The sequence below is a fragment of the Protopterus annectens genome, chromosome 17.part0, assembly GCF_019279795.1.
Source record: "Protopterus annectens isolate FY-2018-M chromosome 17.part0, PAN1.0, whole genome shotgun sequence".
NCBI lineage: Eukaryota > Metazoa > Chordata > Ceratodontiformes > Protopteridae > Protopterus > Protopterus annectens.
The window spans coordinates 360,589,127-360,610,447 of record NC_056751.1 but is presented as its reverse complement, the minus strand read 5'-3'; the positions used below and the strand labels follow the sequence as shown (position 1 = coordinate 360,610,447).

Below are 21,321 nucleotides of genomic sequence, written 5' to 3'. Positions count from 1 at the left end.
AGGAAGAGGTTGAGTTAGTAAATTCTCTTAAAGGTCATAACATTAGAGTCATGAAACCAGACAAAGGAGAGGGGGTGGTTTTAATGTATGGCTCTGACTACGATTCATATCTACACACTATGTTACAAGATGCAGACCAATACAAAACCGTTTCCAAGAACAAAGTGAATCTAGCAGTTTCAAAAATTAATTTTACACTAACTGATCATTTATTACAAGGAGTAATAAGTGAAAAATTATTTAATTATTTACATGTTAACAGACCTAGAACACCAGCTATTTTTGGGATCCCAAAAACACATAAGGGACTGGATCCATTAAAATTCAGACCTATTGTATCTGGCGCTGGTAGTATAATAGAACCCCTCGCCAAATTTATTGATTATGTCACTAAAAACTTTGTTTCTACTTTAAGTCACATCTGTAAGGACTCATTGGATTTTCTTAAAGGAATCACACCTTCCTTGTATAGTAGAGAACTACACATGGTCACGATAGATGTTGTTGAACTATTTCCAAGTATTCCTCACAGTATTGGCTTGAAATGGTTTAATGAGGTGTTGGTTTTAGAAACAAAGTTAGGTAACAATATTACCAACTTGGTTGCAGAATTCATGGGGACAGTTTTACAGAACAACTTTATTTTAATGGCTAATTCTTTAAGCAAAGAAAAGGGGTAGCTATGGGTGCTCCCTGTGCCTCCCTCTACGCCAATTTGGTATTACACAAATGGGAACAGAAATATATTTTTGCAACAGACTGGACACACTTTATCGTCCACTGCAAGAGATATTTGGACGATATTTATATTTTATGGAATGGTCCGCTAGAACAGTTTAATGAATTCTTCAAATATCTTAATTCCACTACCACTTTTTTGTCCTTCACTTGTAATATTAGTCAAAAAGAGCTACACTACTTAGATGTCTCTTTACACAAAGATGACACTAATAAGGGATTTTCTTCTAAGCTTTTTAGAAAACCTAGTTTTTCCAATTCATATCTACATTTTTCAAGTGGGCATCCTTTTCATCAAAAGAAGGGGATATTCAAGGGACAATTTATTCGTGCTGCTAGAATGTGTAGTGACAGTTCTGATTTTTTACATGAGTTAGAATTTATGAAGGATTTATTTTTGGAAAGAGGGTACCCTGATTCCTTATTGACAAAGTCGGCTAATGAAATTATGGCCAACAGAGACATAAAATACCCTCCTTTACTAGGTGCTGGACTGTTTGTAAGTCCTGCAAGTTTTGCAAGTCGAGTTCCATCAACAGACAGTGGTCCAAAGTTGGAGAACAGTTTTATTTACACGTATCCACTTAATGCCCCTGATATAGAGAGTATTATAGCAATAACCCACGCCTGGGTGTGGGTAATGCTGCATTTACCCACGGTTGGCGTGGTTCACCCTCGGGACCAAACAAAGCCAACCGTGGGTAACATAGCATTACCACACCAGGCGTGGTTATTGCTATTACCATGACATTATTTAAGAAAAGAAACTATTACTTTTCTTAAATAATGGCATAGTATAATGCCTGTTTACTGCCCTTCCGCAGATGTCTGCCATCGCGGCAGTTCTGATGTACTGCGGCCTGCGCAGTACATCAGAGTTGTGCAAAAGCAACGGAGAAAGCAAGATCTCCATTGCTTTTTTACTATTTTCGCTATGTTAAATGGGTTTAACATAGCGAGACAGTTTAAAATAAGCAACGGAGATGTCCGTTGCTTATTTTAAAACTGTCTCGCCATGTTAAACCCATTTAACATAGTGAAACAGTAAAAAGCAACGGAGATCTTGCTTTCTCCGTTGCTTTTTAAAATGTCTCGCTATGTTAAATGGGTTTAGCATAGCGAGACAGCTTTAAAATAAGCAACGGAGATCTCCGTTGCTTATTTTAAAGCTGTATCGCTATGTTAAACCCATTTAACATAGCAAGACAGTGTTTTAAAAGTAGAGTTATACTAATGGAAAAAAGTCCGGGCGACCGGACCTTTTTCCATTAGTATAACTCGATTTACAATGTGCACGCTGGCCAATCAGCGTGCACGTTTTGGGGGGGGGTCATGGTATAATATCTGGAAACACTGGCCAATACTTACACTACAGGATGAACTCAAAGATCTAGTGCAGACACATCCTTTTTTGTAAGGAAAAGGGACACTAACCTCAAACAACTATTTGAAAAGAAAGATATTTCAAGTTCTGCATCTAACAGACTCCCATTAGGCACTTTTAAATGCGGTACCTGCAAACAATGTGACGCTATAATTAATTAAAGCAATTTATATATCCCAGCTAGGAAATTTCTTTTTAAATCTAACAGTCATTCTAATTGTGCAACAAAAGGTGTGGTATATCTAGGGGTATGTACACTTTGCACAAGTTTTTATGTCGGTAAGACAGAGAGACCTATTCGGAGGCGTATTTATGAACATTTATATGATATTTCTAAGCAAAAAGAAACTAACGCCTTCTATAAACATTCAGTTTCCTGTCCCAACATGAACCTTAAATTTATAGTATTAGAACAAGTTGCGCATGAACCTAGAGGTGGTGATTGGGAAACCACACTTGAGTATAGGGAACTCTTGTGGCAACTGAGACTGGACGCAGGAAAACCGCCAGGTCTTAATGACAGTATCAATATCAGTAGTGTTCTAAAGTTAAGAACTGCTCGATTATAGTTTGTGGAGTTGAATTTTTTCCATTTTTTTCACTACTACACAGTCCTTTAATCGCTTATTTTTTACATGAGGTCAACATATGAGATTTAATGCTAGTCTAATACTAGGTTTGCCACCTTTTCAAATGCCCAAAGTGGGACATTTTTGGTAGGAACGTCGGATTTTGCAGGGCAAAACATACCCACAGCCAGTACAAAGGACAGAAATTTACTTTTTGCCAGAATAGCAACTTATTCTTGTAGCATTTGAGTTGCTTATTCTGTTTACTATAATATTTTGGTGTTTCAGATACAAAATAACTGTTTTATGCTACTATTAAAGAAAATATAGGAAATATTTTTGTCCTAAGATATCAGGACATTTGCCATTTGTTCAGTTTTTTTGCAGGACACAACTAGCCAAAGAGGGACTGTCCCTCGCAAAGTGGGACAGGTGGTAACCCTATCTAATACTAGTTTTTTGAGATGGTCATTTATATTTAATATATATTAATTTACTTTACATTACTTAACACTATTCATTACTAAACACAACATAATTTATTAAATTACTATTTATCAAATTACATTATATGTCTTTGTATATCTGTTTTTTCTTGCCAATATGCTTTGACAGTATTAGCTTGATACAAGCATTCACATAGCATGGTATATTTTATTCTAAAACATATTCATAACATTTTTAACAACAGTTTTTTAACACGCTAGTGTTGAGTGATGGTACAAGGTTTTTAACCATACAAAGTTTCAAGTCATTTGATGAATTTTTTTGTCAAAAGTATTGACAGTTGGATCATTCATTTTATTTGATGAAAAGATTTTATAAAATTTGATTTTTAAATCTATAAGTTGTGATACTATATAAATTGTATTTATGGTAGTCTTCCATGTCTATTTCACATCGAAAGACTTTATATTTTACATTTTACATTTTATATTTTGCTGTCTTTTGCTTGTATTCAAGTATATTTCTTTAATATGTGATTGAATTAATGATGCAACAATTAAGTAATTAACTAATTAATTAGTTACAGCATGTGACTTTGGCTTCAGTATATATTTGTTGAGTAGTAAGCATTGTTTTTATACTTGATAAAGCTCGGTATTGCACCGAGCGAAAGCGCTTGTTCTAGTGTGGTGGCTTCCAATAAAGGATTTATTTACAGTCTTGTTTGGCGTTTCGTCCTTGGGTCATGAATTCTTCTTTTTTATGGACTTCTGACCATCTGCATTGTCACCACCCTCAGCAAGTCGCTATGTCTCATTATGACAGCTATGGCAGCCCCTAGCATTTCTGCTCTGAGTTCAGCTTTTTCAGTTTTCACTTCTAATAACTTACTCCTGTCTTGCAGTGTCTCTTGAGAGAAACATCTTGCACTGCTGTTTGCAGAGTTTGAAGTGTTGGGCTGAGCTACTATTCTGCCTGTCTAATTGCCTGCTTCTAATTGTTTTCACCTGCTAGCTCCAGCAGTATTCCCTGCTAGCTTCCTACTAATTCTGTTGCTTCCTTTTTCCTTTCTGTTTCCTCAGGGGGGAGCAGCGTGCATACCAGCAGAAACATGCTCACAGTGGCTTACACGCGCGCACACATGCTTACACGGTTCAGAATCTGCTTATTCTGGTTTAAACGTGCGCACACCCACGCAAACAGTGTTAAACATCTACCAACACGCTCCCACATGCTCAGTCTGCCTTACACGCGCACACTGTTTTGCTCTTGCTTCATGGCGCGCACACTTGCGCATGCGCACCCAGCAAGAAACTTCGGTGTAGGCAACAGTGTACACCTTCCATTTCTTGACTTTCCCATGCTTATGTTGTGGCACTCCTCTTTCCATGATATGTGTCTGACATCTGTCATGTAACTCTGACCTCCAATGAACTGCATTTCTTTCTGCCATTCCCCCCTGTGATGTCACCTATCTCCTACTCTGTTCCTCCCCTTATGTAACTCTTACACTACTCAGAATGTGCTCATTTGCTGTGTGACAGTGGAATTCAGTATCCTAACACTCATTTGTATCAGATTGCCTACTAATGCTTAGTTACATCTCTTAGACTCAGCTTCCCCCCTTAGCAACCACTAAACGGTGGCCATGTTGTTTTTGGTCTGCTGGTCCCTGCATTGTAAATCCATGTATTGCATAAAACCCACATTTGTGGGTTTATAACCTTAATTTTTATGTTTTTATATAGCACAGCCCGTTTGCGTGGGGCTGCTCTGCGTTTAAACACCGGCAATCGCCGAAAAAAAAATTATTTATTTCTCATATTTGCATCGGGGTACCTTGCCAATGGCCACATATTTGGCCATTGGCATGCTGCCTGACACATATGCACCCTTTATTTGGAGCTGACATGGCTCCATTGTGTTTTTTGCAGAAACGTACTCGGTTGTCAACTGAGTACATTTCTGCAGCTAAAACGGCTCCTTACACGGGCTGCTTTGGGTTTCCTGGATCGCTAATCAACCTCATTTGCATGCTATTCGGCTGCAAGTGAGGTGATTAGCTTATCCACGCCCACTCTGTGTAAGAGACGTTTTAGCTGGTCTTTTACATGGACTTTGGGCTGTTCCTGGATCGCGAAGGTTGCATGGAGTCTTACACTACTCTTAGACTCCGTGCAAGCCTTCGTGAATCCTGCCCCTAGACAAATATACATTAATAGAAAAGAAAACAAACCATAATAAATTTTTTTATTTACATACATTATACATCACATCTTTTTTCTTTGTAACTATTACCAGTCCAACATTACATAAACTGTTGAATTCCTGCCTTCCCTTAAACCTTACTCCTCCTCCCCCTTCTCCTGAACATTATTCTGCAGGTATTGTTCCCACAATTTCATTTATTTCTATACAATTTGCTTCTTCCCTTTTCCAAAGATCCCACTTTCAGTTATTGTATCTCTTTTATATTATTCAGTATTTGAAATACAGTTGGTTTAGACCTTAATTTCCATTTTCTAGCAATTGATTTTTTGGTAGCCAACACAATTAAACTTAATAAGGCCTTACTATGTTTCAATAATTCAGATCTTTCTCTCAGCTCAAAAGAAGTGTTTCCTTAGTTACAGCCATTTGCTAACTCAGTATTTCTGACAGAGTACTCTGTAGAGAATTTGTAAAATCTGTCAACTCATTACACTCCCAAAACATATGCTCCAATGTATCTCTTTCTTCTCCATCATACTGCCAACATTTGCTATCTGCCTGAGGAAAAACTATTTTAAGTCTGTTTTTGGTAGCAAAATACCTATACAAACGCTTCCAAGCAAATATCCTAAACATTCTGGACTTTATTGCAAATTTGGAAGCCGCACATATTTCCTCCCATTGTTCTGTTGAAAAATTACTTTTCCAATGTCTCTTCCTAATCTTTCCTAATCTCCGATTCTAATATTTAAAATACAATATTTTATATGCCCTACTAATTATCCTTTTTTAATGGCAGCTTCTGTTTTAAATTCAACTAAAAACTCTTATCAGAGCAGGTCTTTCACTTAGGATTCCCATACTCCTTTCTCGTTGCCTGTTCTCTGATATCAATCTGTGGTAGGAAAGGCAGTCTGTAATCTGCAGTCCAAATATCTTCTTCGCCTCATCCCATTCTATTACCTTTCTCTAATTATTTGCTCCCAGTACCTTGGTTCATTTTCCAGTTTTATTAAGTAAATTCCAGCCTCCTCTTGCCTATTTTCTGTACCCCTACTTGCAGTCATTCCTACTGGCAAAATCTCCTTTCTCCGTTCTCTTGTTAGTTTAGTTCTTAGCCTACTTTCTGCTACTTTATGAATATAATATCCTGTGTGGTTGTTGTTATTCTCCTTATGGATCTGCATCCGGAATCCCACTCTTACTTTATTGTTTGAACTTCCCCCTTGGCACAACACCACTTCTTTCCATTTTGAATTATAACCTTCTGGTTGTGTCATTCTTTCCATTTTGAATTATAACCTTCTGCTTGCGTTATGTATATGAGCTGTAACTGTGTAGGTTTAAAATATCCCTTCAAATCAGGTAATCTTAAACCACCTTGTTCTGTTGGAAGAATCCGTGTATCCCCCCTGATAAATTTCTTCTACTTTTTATTGTTGTCCATGACTTCTCATCTGGTTCATAAAAATATGCCTGACCTATATAGAGTACTATAGGGACTAACAACAAACATCAAAACAGTTAGTACTAGTGTAAGGTGAACATATTAATACAATTAGAAAATAGCATGATACAAATAGGAAAGAAGAGAGCTACTAGATAATTTATATACCAGTTGATGCTCTAAAAGTTATCGTTAAGCAATGTTGAAGACTCCCATATTAAAACATTAATTTAAACATTGTCTTTGAATCTTTTTGCACATTGTTTTGTTGCTGAGGTGGTTATGTAGTTTTTTTAACTGTGGTAATGAGATCAGGGTTTTTGTTTCTGGTGGTAAGTGGTTCTAGGTGGCTGATTAGATCTAGAGAATGCTTTTTCACCAGCTGTAATTTCAGATGGAGGCTTGAAAAGAGTTACTGTTTTTTGGCCATTTCTTAGAGTCTATGATTATTCACTTGCAGTTAGTTTTCTTCTCAAAGATAGGCAATACCCTGAGTTTAGAGTTTTAAAGACTAAGCAGCAGTAAAGCAAAGTGGCTGTTTCTGTTATGGAGAGTTAATTTGATGTCAGTTAGGTTACAGTGGTAGGCTCAGTTGTGGGTGTGCTAGGAGGGCAAATCTGAACATTTTGTTTTCTGCCTTATGTAGTTTTTGGGTGCTGTTTGAAGAGTGTAGTGCTAGAAGAGGTAGCCAGTACTGAAGTTTAGGTACACATATATTTTTGGCTACTGCTATCCTTTCAATTGGTGATAGCAAGAGAGAAATCGTATAACATATTCTGAGATGAGATATTATTTTGCTTCTAATGTCTGTATAAGTTAAACCTAACCCAGCTCTCACTTTTGTAAGTCCCAGATATTTTCATTTATAAGTATGGATGATGGTCTTACATTGTAGGTCAGTAATGTCAATCTTTGGTAGCACAGGAAATTTTTGCAGAGGCAATTTTTTTTTTTTTTTTTTTTTTTTTTGTGGTTTATAAGCAGTTTATTACTTTTATACCATCAGCAGGGGTTGGCAAAGGGTGTTATTCTGAAGAGGAGGAGGTAGGTGGAAGCAGGGGGCACTGACAGCAGATTGTAGGAACTAAGTACCCCTTGTATCTCAAATGCACTTTTTTCAGAGAGAGAGAAAGCAAAAGAGAGTCATGGCCTGTGGAATGGATTACCAGAATGCATTGTAGACTGATTCTCTACAGGCAGTCAAGAGAATATGGGGCAGATGGAAAAAGGGGAAGGGAGAAGGCAGCGATAGTGAGGTATTAGAATGCTAAGGCACCTAAAATGGCAAACTAAAAGAAGTTTATTGTCTCCTTCTGCCATAAAGCAGATCTTATATTATAAGATATCCAAACGGTAGGCCCTTGTATGTAAGCAAAGCTATTTGGTGTTTCACAAAAAAATTTGGTTTCGCTTAAGAATAGCTCTTATTTTCCCTTGGAGATTTCAGAACTGCCCATAAATCAGCCCATTTATCTCCATGTTTTCTTTGGAGGAGCAGAGTCAGTATGGCAGAAAACCTTATATACTTTGAATGTGCTCTGTCAACACATGATTTACTTGCAGAGGGTGCATGAGTTCAGGAAGAGAAACTAGATGTTTGCACCAGTAACGGAGGGACTTTTAGGGGAATTTTTTTTCCAAGTGGATTATTAACTACATTATGTTTTCTCATGAGATGAAGAATCATTTTCTGGAAATGTCTACTATCAATGTCCAATCCACTATATGCATGTTTGCTTCCATTAATTTATTTGTTGTAGTAATTTCTGCCATGGCTCTTTGGTCATTGGTTTACATTTTCCCGAAGTATTATTGCTTGGACTGTGATTCAGAGATTCAGGCATCCTTTGACACATTGTGTTCCAGGATTCACCCTTCTGAACCCTTGCTTTTGACCTTCCTCAAAATCTGGCATCCTTGTCTGTTTGACTGTTATTGCTTAGGTTTCTTCTCACCAGTTATCCAATGAAAAAGCCTCTGAAGTCGTATATGAAATATAGGTACTCATCATATTGATTTATTTTTGAGGAGGCCATGTGCATTGGTTGCTTATTGCACTAGCACCACCGCCGTGTATATGGACACCTTTTCCTTCCATCTTCCATGGATTGATTTTTCAGGTTAGATAAGCATCTAATTTTATACAGTAGTTTTGGTTCTTTTTTTTTCAGGTTGTGTCCAATACATGGGTATCACAATTGGGGGCACTGGAGTACAGGGCTTGGATATGCCATCCTAGTCTGATGTGTGACATCACAGCATGCATTGGTGGGAGCTTGAGAAAATTCTGAATTGTGCCAAGTAGAGAGTATCAGTAGAGGAAATCTCAACAGTTAACCCCTGCAGAATGTACTGTTATAGACCATCTTATATGGTGAGTACATATCTTTTTTGTGTCTTGAATGTTAGGAATTTTGGAAATAAAATTAGTGGTATGTCTGTTGCTATTAGAGCTGTTCAATGTAATACTGAAGACATTACAGAGACATGAGCATCTAAGTTTAGAGAGTGGGGATAAATATTTCAGGCTTTTTATATTAGAGGGTTAGAGCTGGTAAAGGAGATTGAGAAGTAGCTGGAGATGTAAAGGAGGGTTTTATTTTTGAAAAGTGGTCTGCACTGAAGAACAGCACAGTAGTACATTGATTAACATTGTTGTCTCACAGCACTTTGTCTTCTGGTGTAGTTCCTAGCTGGGTGCCTTCTGTGCAGTGTTTGTCTTCTGTTCCTTTCCCTTGATCATAGGGGGTTTCTGCCTACATCATACAGATTTCATTGATATCACAGTACTGACATCAATCAACTTTATCACATACCTTCATCTTTTCAAACAATTACTAAAAGACATCCTCTTTATCCGCGGTGGTGCAGTGGTAGCGTTGTTGTCTCACAGCAAGAGGTTCTCCTGTTCGATTCTCGGCTGGAGTGCCTTCTGTGGTGGAGTCTGCATGTCCTCCCCGCGATCGAGTGGCCTCTGAAAGACCAGCGTGAATGGGCGTGCCTTCACTGAAGTTTGGGCGTCGGGCTGGCAACTCGGCACCATAAAAATCAACTGCCAATCATTCGCAGACTGGAGTTCTGCTGTGGCGACCCCTAACCGGGAAAAGCCGAAAAGACAAACAAAAACTAAAAGACATCCTCTTTGCCTCCTGGATTTGTCCACAGCCCAATCTTAGCACAACCAAATTATTATTCCATCACTACTACTCTGTTAACCGTCTAACTTGCTTATCTCCTCAAATACCTCACTCTGTTGTATTTCTTAAATTACTCCTACCTTTCTTGTAAACCACTGTTCTACCTGTAAATTGTCAGAACAAGACTTGTAGATTTAATGTTTGTGAATATCAGTACACATTTTATCGTACTGACTATTATGCTATGTATTCCCTAAAGCTGCATTATAAAATTTGTTGTTTTAAATATTGATTGCATTAAATATGACACCTTGGTGTTTTTCTCCCTGGGCTTCCACTGGAAAAGGGCACCTGTGCTCAGTGGACTTTCCAGGTGAACAAATTTCAATAAATAAATATATGCCTGTGGATAATTAGTGACAGTGTATGATTCCATTCAGAGTGCGCATGTGTGCGTGCGTGTGTGCATGTGTGCGTGCGTGTGTGCATGTGTGCGTGCGTGTGCGCATGTGTGCATGCGTGTGCGCTGTGTGTGTGTGTGTGTGTGTGTGTGTGTGTGTGTGTGTGTGTGTGTGTGTGTGTGTCTGTGTGTGTGTGTACGCACCCCTTGCATGGACTGGCATTCCATCTAAGACTGCTTCTTTGCCTTAGCTTATTGGGTGTGCTTAGTCCTTCATGACCCTGCATAGACTAAATCAAGTATTGCAAAATGAGTTGATGAATGGTCCGTGAAGATATGGGTGGTGAAAACACTTACTGAAGTTTACTACTAGATTCAGGAAGTTATTCAACAGTGATTGTGGGTAGTGTACAGAGCACCATATGTAGGATAGGTATACTACTGTAAAATTAAAGAAGCATTTAAATGTTATGAGAAAAGAAAAAGGATGATTGCAATTTTAATTTGCCCAAAGTATAATATAAAATATAATATTGTAGGAGTTTGGTAGGAAAAGTTGGTTGTCAAACAGACTGAGTAACTTTGTTGTTTTACTAACACAAAAGACACTCACATGACTGAACAAAATATAGAGGAAAGTGACCAAAGTGGTGTAGGACTTAAGTCAGTACACATATGGTAAACATTTAAGTAGGTTTGATTTGTTCACAGAAAAAGAGAGAAGAAATTGCAATAAGAAGTGGAAAATAGAATTATAGGTTCATAGGTTCATAGATTCATACTAGGCTATCTGCCCTGGGGCAATTACAAGCCTTGCCCGATTTTGTTTGGCTTACGCCACCCCTTGATTTGAGTATACTGTGCCCTTTTTAAGGTTTAGTTTACTGCGCCTCTGTCTAATAGTGACACGGAAGTAATCCCCGGGACAAACCTACGATCCCCCATCCACTCATCAAGATTCTTCTTGAAGAGATTCAGTGAGGTGCTCTGCCTAACATGAATTGGAATTCTGTTCCAGAGCGAAGGGAGCCTCTGGGTTATGAATCTGTCCCTCCAGCAAGTTCTATTTATTTCTATGCTGAGGTTCAAGTCCCTCGAGCATGTGGCTCTAAGGGATTTAGATTTACTGAGGTGGAGCATGTCCATTAATTCTGGATTGGACATAGCTTTATATGTCAGGCATAGATCGCCTCGAAGTAGGCAGTATGCAACTGAGTAGAGCTGGAGTTTTTTTAACCGAGCAGCATATGGCATCTGCTTAAGTCCCTTGATCCTCTTGGTGAGGTACTTTTGGGATCTTTCTAATTGCTGCAGGTGTCGGGTAAGGTACATCCCAAAAGGGGCATTATATTCTATGATAGGTCTGATGAGGGATGAATAAAGGGGCACGATTACCTCTCTTGATCTAGATGTGAATCCCTTCATGATGAGGTGGGCTATGTAGAAGGTCTTTCTAACCACTTTGGCAATGTGGTTGTCAAAGGAGAGATTGCTATCAACTTGAGTCCCCAGATCCCTAATTACTTTCTCTGTACTTAATGGGTTACCGCCTATGTGGTAATTTGTGGGCACATTGTTTTTGCCAAAGGGTATGACTATACACTTTTTGGCATTTAGCTTTAGACCATGGCTCTGGCACCAGTTATCCGTCTCTGTGAAACCTTTTTGAAGGATGTTTATGTCAGCTGGAGAGTCGATTATGGCGCCCAGTTTGCAGTCATCTGCGAACTTGGTGAGCCATAGTCCTCCCATGTTGGCCTGTACCTCGGAAAAGTATATACTGAACAAGAGCGGTCCCAGGACAGAACCTTGTGGGATGCCACTTGTGACCGGTTTCGAGTCTGACATGGCTCCAGCAACTCTCACTCTGTGGGTTCTGTCTTTGAGCCAGTTTGTGACCCATCTTGTGACATAGGGGTTTATATTTAAGCTGGATAGCTTATCGATGATGCCCGAGTGGAGTATTGTGTCAAATGCCTTTGCTAGGTCCAGATAGGCTGCGTGGACTACCTTCCCTTCATCTATGGCTTTGGTGACTGTTTCAAAGAAGTCGACCAGGTTCAAAAGGCAGGATCTGCCCTTGACGAAGCCGAATTGGGTAGGATCTAGTGTCTGTAGGTCCCCAATGTCTTTGTTTATGAGCTCCATGATGATCCTCTCCATAGCCTTGCAGACTAGGCTAGTCAGGCTTATGGGGCGATAGTTTCCAGGGTCCGTAGAGGCTCCACCTTTGTGGAGTGGGACCACTGTTGCTGTACGCCATTCTGTGGGCACATATCCTGTAGTGAGGCTGAGATTGTACAGCTGTTTTATTTGAGGGGTTAGTTCTTCTTGGAGTTCATGTAGGACGCAACCCGGGATGCCATCTGGTCCCATGGAAGCAGTGTTTTTTGCTTTGGAGAGGGCAGCCTTCACCTGAGCATCAGAGATGTTTGGGAGGCAGCCCTCTGCCGGGATAGATACTTGCTCTTTTGGGGGGGAGGGGGTGGAGAAGTTTGCACTGAACCTGTCTGCTAGGATATTGGCGATGTCTTTGGATTCAGTGTATTTTTTGTCGTTTAGAATCAACTCAGAACAAGTCTGGGAGTTGCATCCCAGGTTCCTAACATAACTGAAAAAAGCCTTATGATTGTCTTTAGTGTCCTGTGCAATTTTTCTCTCGAAGCTGGCCTTGGAGGATTTTATGAGGGATCGTAATTTTTTGCTAGTACTGATCCAAGCTGCCTTCCCTATTAGGGATTTTGCTCTATCATGTAGTAGCTTCCTCCTTCTGTTGTACAGTTTGTTTATGGCTGGGGTCCACCAGACTGGACGCCTGCCTTTGGATGATTGGGTCTTGGTTTTGTTTGGGATAGCATGATCCATGCATTCCTGGAGATGTCCGTAGAATGCGTTTATATAGGATTCTGCAGTTTGGGCCGTAGTTTCCACTGGCCCTGGGGCCTTGAAGGATTCCACTTCGGTTTTGAGAAGTGAGAAGTTCGCTTTTGAGAAGTTTTTCACTGTGGTTTTCTGGGTTGGGGGTGGGGTCAGGATGTGGATATCCAGTGAAATTAATTTATGGTCTGATCTTACCAATGAGGGATATACTTCTGGTATGGAGCATAGAGTACCCATGTTGGTAATGATCAGGTCTAGTATGTTATTCCCTCTTGTGGAAGTGGTGACTAGTTGTTCCATAGGATTTGAGTTTATAATTTCCAGGAACCTTTGGGCTAAGGTGCTGGGGCTTGAGTAATGCTCCCAATCTATGTTTGGGTAGTTGAAGTCGCCCACTATAATGATGTTCGGAGAGATCTTTATGTTCTCCAATGTTTTCAGGAAAGCTGAGTGGGATTCCTGACTTTGAGAGGGTGGTCTGTAGGATGCTATAAACTGAAAAGCAGTCTTGCCCACTGTGAGTTGCACATGGATGATCTCCGATACTTCGTGCAATGCCACTAACCTGGAGGTGTGGATATCCTTGATAAATATGGAAACTCCCCCTCCTTTTGTGGTTCGGTCCGGGTTTTGGGGCCGAAAAGCATGATATGAGGTATAACCTGGTAGTGCTGGGGTGCTCTCTGGAGCCTTGAACTAGGTGTCTGTCACTGCACAGATATCGATGTTCTCTATACTGAGGAGAGCTTCGAGTGCGTGCATCTTGAGGTTAAGACTTCTGGCATTTAGCAGCATTACCCTTAGTTTCTTGTTCCTTGTGTTGTCTATGGAGGTGGGTTTGACTTTTGAGCCTTGCCTAAAAAAGGCACTATGGGAGTGGCAAGAGCCTTTGCCAATATCCGAAAGCCCAGTGGTGACAGGTGCAAGCTGTCCCTAGCGAAGCAACGTGGCTTGTCGAGCATGTCACCCCAGGCTGACAGACACTGGATCCCCTTTGAATGACACCAAAATTTTAGCCAATTGTTAAAATCGATCATTTTGTCTTTGTACTGTGGCATCATTCTAGGCGAGGGTAAGATGCTGGTCAAGGTCAGGGTCATACCGGCCTGGGCTACATGATCAGAGAGCTCCTGTATGTCTCTTTTCATGTAGTTCAGGGAGGTACGTCTCGGGTCATTCACACCAGCATGTACGATGACTGAGTCATATTTGTATTTGCTTTGGAGTGACCTGAGTGCTTGCGTTATGTGGCGGATCCTAGCTCCCGACAGGCAGCTCACTGTGACCTTCTTTTTGTTCAGCCTGGTGAGCGGGACGTCAGTGTGTCTGACAATAGAGTCGCCTATTACAAGAGTATCAGGTGTGTTATTCAGCCTTAAGGGCTGTGGCTGCTTGGCACACTGGCTTTGTGGGCTATGTGTTGTGCGTGTTTTGTTTTGGGGTAGCGTTTGCTTGGATGTCTGCTTTGGAGGTCTCTGTTGCTTAGGTAGATTTTTATTTAGAGCCTCTGAGTATGTTTTTGTGTATTTATGTGTTTGGTTCGCTGATGTGATGAGACTATGTGATGCTGGAATTGTGTTGTGTGAGGTTACCTTCTCCTCCTGACTGGTTTCACCAGTTTTGAGATGAGAGAGCTCAGCCTCCAGTTTGGGTATATGGTTGCATCTCACATATATTTGAACCTGTTTGGAGGAGGAGAAGGTTGTCCGTGTACATGAGACAGTTGTAACATTGCCTCAAAATTCCCAGATTCACCAGCTGGACTGGAGAGGAAACCATTGACTGACCTTTGGACATGCTAGAGTAATATAGGGAAACTGAATTAAGACGGACCAATAGGGGTCAAGGTAATCGTAGAGAGTATTAGAGTAAGTAGTGCTTATGGTTTAATAGTGCTAACTTGTAAGATTACTTATTTGGACCAGTAAAGGACCTTAGAATAAGAATATGGTGTTTAATTTGAGAGATAGAGCAGACTTCGTGGAGCCAGGAATAGTTTAAACCCAATTAGGCGGTGCTGCCCGTTGTTGCGCTATGCACAAAAACGCGCAAAACAGGGTTTTAAGAGAGGGAGATCAAGGAGTTTGGAATTGACCCAAAATGGCCAATAAAACTACAGTTTCAAGGCAGTAACCACTCCCACAGGGGCAGGCAGGCTGCTCAATGTTTATCACTGCCACTGATGAACAGAGAGACTTCCCTTTAGCCCAAGCAAAAAATGGCCTCCAAGAAACTTACAAACAGTTCAGAACAGCAAGCCTGTAACTGAACTTTTTTAAATCTCAGAAAAGTGGGAAAAAAGCAAGATTTTTTGTTTTTTTAAAGATAGCAGAGGTTCACAAGTATCAACAAGTTATAACAGTGCAGTAAATGACCCCACACTTGAGTGCTAGGCCAGAGACAGATAAAATGCAAGTTTTAAGAAAAAAAAACGATTTTAAAAATAAGTGCAAACAGGAAATTCAGTAAACAGCTCTAGGTTGTGTTATAAAAGGCAAGGTTGGTGTTGGGTATTTAGGAGGAAAGATAGAAGTGAGAGGTTGGAGATATGACTTGTACAGTCTGCAAAGGGAAGAAAGGAAGTATTGCTTTCATGAAATAGTGCAGGAAATATGGAGGACTGTGCCTTCAAGGATAGTAAAAGCTAGGTGTATGGAAAATGTTACGTTACTTTTTGGATAAATAGAAGAGATTGAAATGGGAATTTGGGGACAGCTGGTGTGATAGCTAGCTGCTAAATCTAAAAGACTAGAAAGCATTTAATGTCTGTTGCTAACTCTGTTGTGTGTGCATGTATGTATCTCATTTGAATTTGAATATTCCAAAATCAGATATGTAACTGTGGTTTATATATCAACTGTCAATTCATGTTTGTCTCTATTATATATGCAGTTAGCACTAACAGGTGCAGAAGATCTGAAACAAGTGAAGACTTTGGAAATGCTTGTGTACACTCAAGAAAACAGCCTGGGAAATTTTGGTGAGAAATTTTTATGACATCAGCTATTTACCCTGATGAAGAAAAATATGTTTCACTGGTTTTAATAACTATTTTTAATTATGTTGAAAATGCAAAGTAGAACTGAATTGTTTAACAGGTTTTAGTGCTTTGCCCTGTTTTAGCAGTGCTGCTCATACATGGTTGCACCATATGTTCATCTTCCTCATACAGTTTTTACTTCTGCTCATTGATTAATGTGATCAGAGCTCGATCATGATCAAATGGGGGCCTGGCAGGTAGTGATTGGGGCCATTCTAGTATCCCATTACTTGGCTATTTCTCTCCAGTTACCATAAACACTGTTCAAACCTCTCAGTGCGCATTCTGTTTTTTGCTTTACCTCTACAATGATTACCTAGAGGCATTCGGCTCAGACCCATCTACTTCCTGGGTGTCCCCTCCCATGGACCCGCTTGTGGACCTCATAACATCTTGGGCATGGAAGGAACTGGACACTGTGAAGTCCATCCACAAGTGACCAAATAAGGTCCTCAGCCCCCCACCAGATGGGACTAGTTGGAGAAAGGTGTCCCCAGTGGATGCTATGGTGGTGGCAGCCACCATGTAGAAAGAGCTCGCGCAGGAGAGCTCTATGGTCCAGCCTCCTGACCGGGAGTCAAGGACCATGGACCATCTAGGGAAATGGGTGTACGCTTCAGCAACCTTTGCTATAAGGGTGTTAAACTATATGGTGCACGTCATTCGACGGCAGCGAGATCTAGTTAAGGAGGTCGCTGAGTCGTCCCTGGAGCCCATGTTGGCAGAGGGCAAGAAGACTGTCTCCACACAGATGGCCACAGTAGCAAACATCCACACGTTTTCCCTCCCATGCTATGGAGAGATCCACCAGGGCAGCCGGTTCTGGCGTTGCCAGGAGGTGCCATGCCTGGCTCTGCCTTTGTCAGTTCTCGGAACCCTTCAGGGCATCTTTTGCAAATGCCCCGTACGATGGTTCTTCCCTGTTTGGGAAGTCAGTTCGTGAGACCCTGGTCCAGAGTGAGAAGGACGGGAAGACACTGTCTGCCATTGGGATCTGCTTCTCCGCCCCTCAAAGATCCTTCTCAAGGAATCAGCAAGGGTCAACGAAGATGTGGTTCCGGAAATCTAAGTTCTCCCGGGACACCCAGGACTCCCCTTCCACCAGAGGCAGAGGGGGTTATGACAGACACTGTCCTAGAGGCAGAGGGTGTCCGAGAAATTACGGGTCTCTAGAACCATTCTCGGACAGACCCGAGCAACATCCCTGAGGGGCTGCCCGACTGCTCGTCTTTGGAGGCAGTCGGGGGGTGACTTTCGCTACACCCAGCGGTGTGGGAGTCCATAACAACAGATCACTGGGTATTGCAAATTATATCCAGAGGTTATTCCATCTCGTTCATCGATCCACCTCTCCCACCAAATCACTTCCCAGATGTTCCACCAGCGCAAAGGGAGGTAGCAGCCCTAGGAATAGACAAGCTGCTAAGAAAGCGAGTCATCCAACTCGTCCCCCTAGACCAATCCGGATCTGGCATTTATTCCAGATTCTTTTTAGTGCCAAAAACAAACAGGGGACCTAAGACCCATTTTGGATCTATCCACCTTGAACCTGTCAGTAGCTAAGGAGAAATTCCGGATGGTCACTCTTCAATCCATCCTGCTCTACCTGCAGGCGAAAGATTGGATTTGCTCGATCGACCTTCAGGATGTGTACTATCATATCAAGATGGACATGCACTCTCACAGATGTCCTTCAAGGATGCATCTGCAGTCCTAACAAATGGGTTGTCCTGTCGTCAGGCAGCCCTTCGGTCGGCCAGATTCCAAAGTCTGGGTCTGGCCTCGGCTGGTGTCGCACTTCACCCGACGTCATCTCTGCAGGTCTTCAGGTATAAAGGCATCAGCCGATGCCATTTTCCTCAGTCTTTCTTGCCGCGTGGCGCCCGAAGCAGAAGCTGTTCGCAAGTGCCGGTCGGTCAGATCCAGAGATTACTACTACCGAATACTACTTCGAAGACTTCTAAAAAGCTAAGTACCCCGTTGGGGACTCTTTCTTGCCTCAGCCGATGTCAGAAAAAGTAAATAACTGTTTAACTTGTGGGAAACAAATACCTCATAAAGATTTCCACTCTTACTGCTTACCTTGTTTAGGCCCAGACCACGACGTAGCAGCCTGTTTAGCCTGTGCTTCCTTCAACCGACGAACGCTTAGGCATCGGTCGGAGTTTGCTGAACAGTTTTTCGGCTCAGATTTTGCGTACATTATGCCGTCGGATCCTCCGACTTCTCAAATTAAGAAACGCAAAGAAAAAGACCGACACTCGCGGTCCGCGGTTTCGGCCGAAACCACAGTTAAGCAAACCGCGAGTGTCTCGGTTTCGGCCGAAACCGAGCAAACGGGTCAATCTTCAGCCGAATCCATGACTACTACCGAGGCTCCTGCTACCCTAGTTGAATCGGCCTCTGAAGTTTTGCCTACTAATGTGGTTCCTCTAGAATTATCGGACACCATCCCTTTGGATGTCTCTACCCCAGCACGTGGTGCTGCTAGGCCTCCTGCAGCCATGTCTATAAAGGCCTTTGCCAGGGCTAAAGCAGCCAAAACTGCTAAATCAGTGCCTGTTAAGCCCCCCTCACACAGGCCCAGTTCCAGTTCCCAAATGCTTACTCTGGCAGAGGATCCCATCTCTTTAATAAGGGGACCCCAATCTCACCCAGACAGGGCCTCTCAGCCTCCAGAAAAGAGACCTAGAGCAGAGCCCCCTGAGCCAGTGTCCTCAGATGATTCTTCTGATAATTCAGACATTACAGACCATCCAGAGGCTCCTTTTTCTACTTATGAAGATTCCGATGCTGAAGAATCTATTCCTTCTGCCTCTCCACCAGAGGAATTTTCCTTTGGGGAAACCTTACATGCCATGAGAGAGCAATTCCAATGGCAGGGACAAGATTTCTCAGATTCAAGAAAAAGGCTTAGGACCTTTCTACATTTACCGCAACATAGGCCCTTAGCTATACCTCCAGTTCTTCCTGTTGTGGATGATGCATTTAATGATGTTTGCACTGCTCCTGATACTTTACCTCCGGCCCCTGCCAAGCCCGATAGGTTTTACAGGGTACCGGACACTCATCACCACCTATACAAGGCTCCACTGGCAGATCCTGAGACTATCTCCCAGGGGCCTAAGGCAGTAGCTTCGACCTCAGCAAAAAACCCTCTCCCTTCTGAAAGGGAATCCAGGTCCTTAGAGAGATGGGGTAAAAAAGTTTACACCTCTGCTACTCTCTCAGCTAGAGCTTTGAACTGTCAGTTTCATATGATCCAATACCAAGAGTTTATGCTTGATCAGTTAACTAAGAAACTGTCCTCTGATGATTCCTTAGATAAGAAATATATTTTAGAAATGGTGAATAACATTCAGCAGGTTAGTAACCATTCTTTAAAATGTGGCTATGATGCACTGGAGGCTTCATTTAGATCAGCCATGACTGGCACAGTTATAAGAAGGCATGCATGGTTGAAAGAACAGGTCTTGCCGGATCATGTTAAAGCAAAGCTATTAGATGCTCCTATGGATAAGGCCAGTCTATTTGGTTCTCCTGCTCAGCAAGTAATGAAGAAAATGGAAGAGAAGGCAAAATCTGTACAAACAGTTAAAGATTTCTTACAGGTTCAGCCCCAAGGTTTAGCAGGAACTGGCCTTCCAAAAATTGGTCCTTTCCAGACTCCTCTAAATCTCAGAGAGGCAGGAATAGACGTTCCAGAGGCAGAAATCAATCCAGAGGAGGTGCCTACAGAGGACGCCAGTGGCAAGCCAATAACCAACGAGGCACAGACACAACCACTGCCACTGCAACAGGACAATCACAGTGACTTGGCTCTGACACCGCCTACCAGGGAACAAATAGCAGCACCCTTAGGTGGAAAGTTAGCCTTATTTTCAAAAAAATGGCACTATATCACAAGAGACAAGTGGATTTTGCAGACTATAGACCAAGGCTACAGGTTTCATTTCCACACCTTACCAGTAAAAAGAGGAATGCCAAACCTACCTCCAAATCAGAAAACAGAAGCTCTAAAACAGATAGCTCAATTAACAAAGATGAGAGCTGTGGAAAGGGTACCATCAACAGAACAGGGCAAAGGATTCTACTCCAGACTCTTCCTAGTACCAAGAAAAGAGAAAAGTTGGAGACCTATTCTCGACCTGTCCGCTTTAAACACATTCATCATTGTTCCAAAATTCAAAATGCTGACCCTACAGCAACTTCTTCCCATGCTGGGCAAGGAGTGTTGGCTGGTAACTCTAGATCTCAAGGAGGCATAGCTGCACGTCCCCATACGACCAAATTGCAGAAGATACCTCAGATTTCTTGCAGGATCAGAGCATTATCAATTCTCAGCATTGCCCTTTGGCTTATCTACTGCGACCAGAGTATTCACAAAATGCCTGGCATCAGTAATCGCTCATTGCAGGCTACAGGGAATCCAAATTTATCCATACCTGGACGACTGCCTGATACAAGCGGACAACAAAAGCAAGCTGACAAAAGACTTACAAAGAGTCATTTGCTTACTACAAGCCCTGGGATACACAGTCAATTTAAAAAAGTCAAGACTGATACCATCCCAAACAAGAACATTCTTGGGTGCAGAATTGGACACAGTAAAACAGATGGCATTCCTAACTGCAGAAAAACAAGAACAACTCCCTCTTTACTTCTTGGCATTAACAAAGCAGAACAAACTAACAGCAAGGAAAGTACTGCAGGCCTTGGGCTTCATGGCATCATGCATAATCCTGGTCCCCCACGCCAGACTGCATATGAGAAAGCTACAGTGGTACCTAAAGAATTTATGGTCTCAACACAGACACAGCTTAGAAACCGAAATACCACTAATCCCATGCCTGAAACAAGAGTTCTTATGGTGGGCTCAAGCATGCCAGTCAAACCCAGGCTTGCCTTTCCACAACTTTCAAGCAAGCCAAACCATCACAACGGACGCCTCAGACCTAGGTTGGGGTGCCCACATGCTGGACAAATGCATACAAGGATTATGGACTCCAGATCAACTGCACCTGCACATAAATCAAAAAGAAATGCTGGCAGTAAAACTAGCAATCCA

At 41.7% G+C, this 21,321-nt stretch overlaps 1 protein-coding gene across 2 annotated transcripts in view; it reads left to right on the top strand.

Annotated features, from left to right (window-relative positions):
* The window catches only part of LRRC56 (leucine rich repeat containing 56), a 1,529,270-nt gene that overhangs the window by 289,036 nt on the left and 1,218,913 nt on the right, over nt 1–21,321 (top strand). For both annotated transcript variants that reach the window (XM_044059653.1, XM_044059654.1), the window contains one exon: nt 16,106–16,193. In XM_044059653.1, coding sequence (XP_043915588.1) covers nt 16,106–16,193 — 88 coding nt within the window. The remainder of the gene's footprint in view (nt 1–16,105; nt 16,194–21,321) is intronic.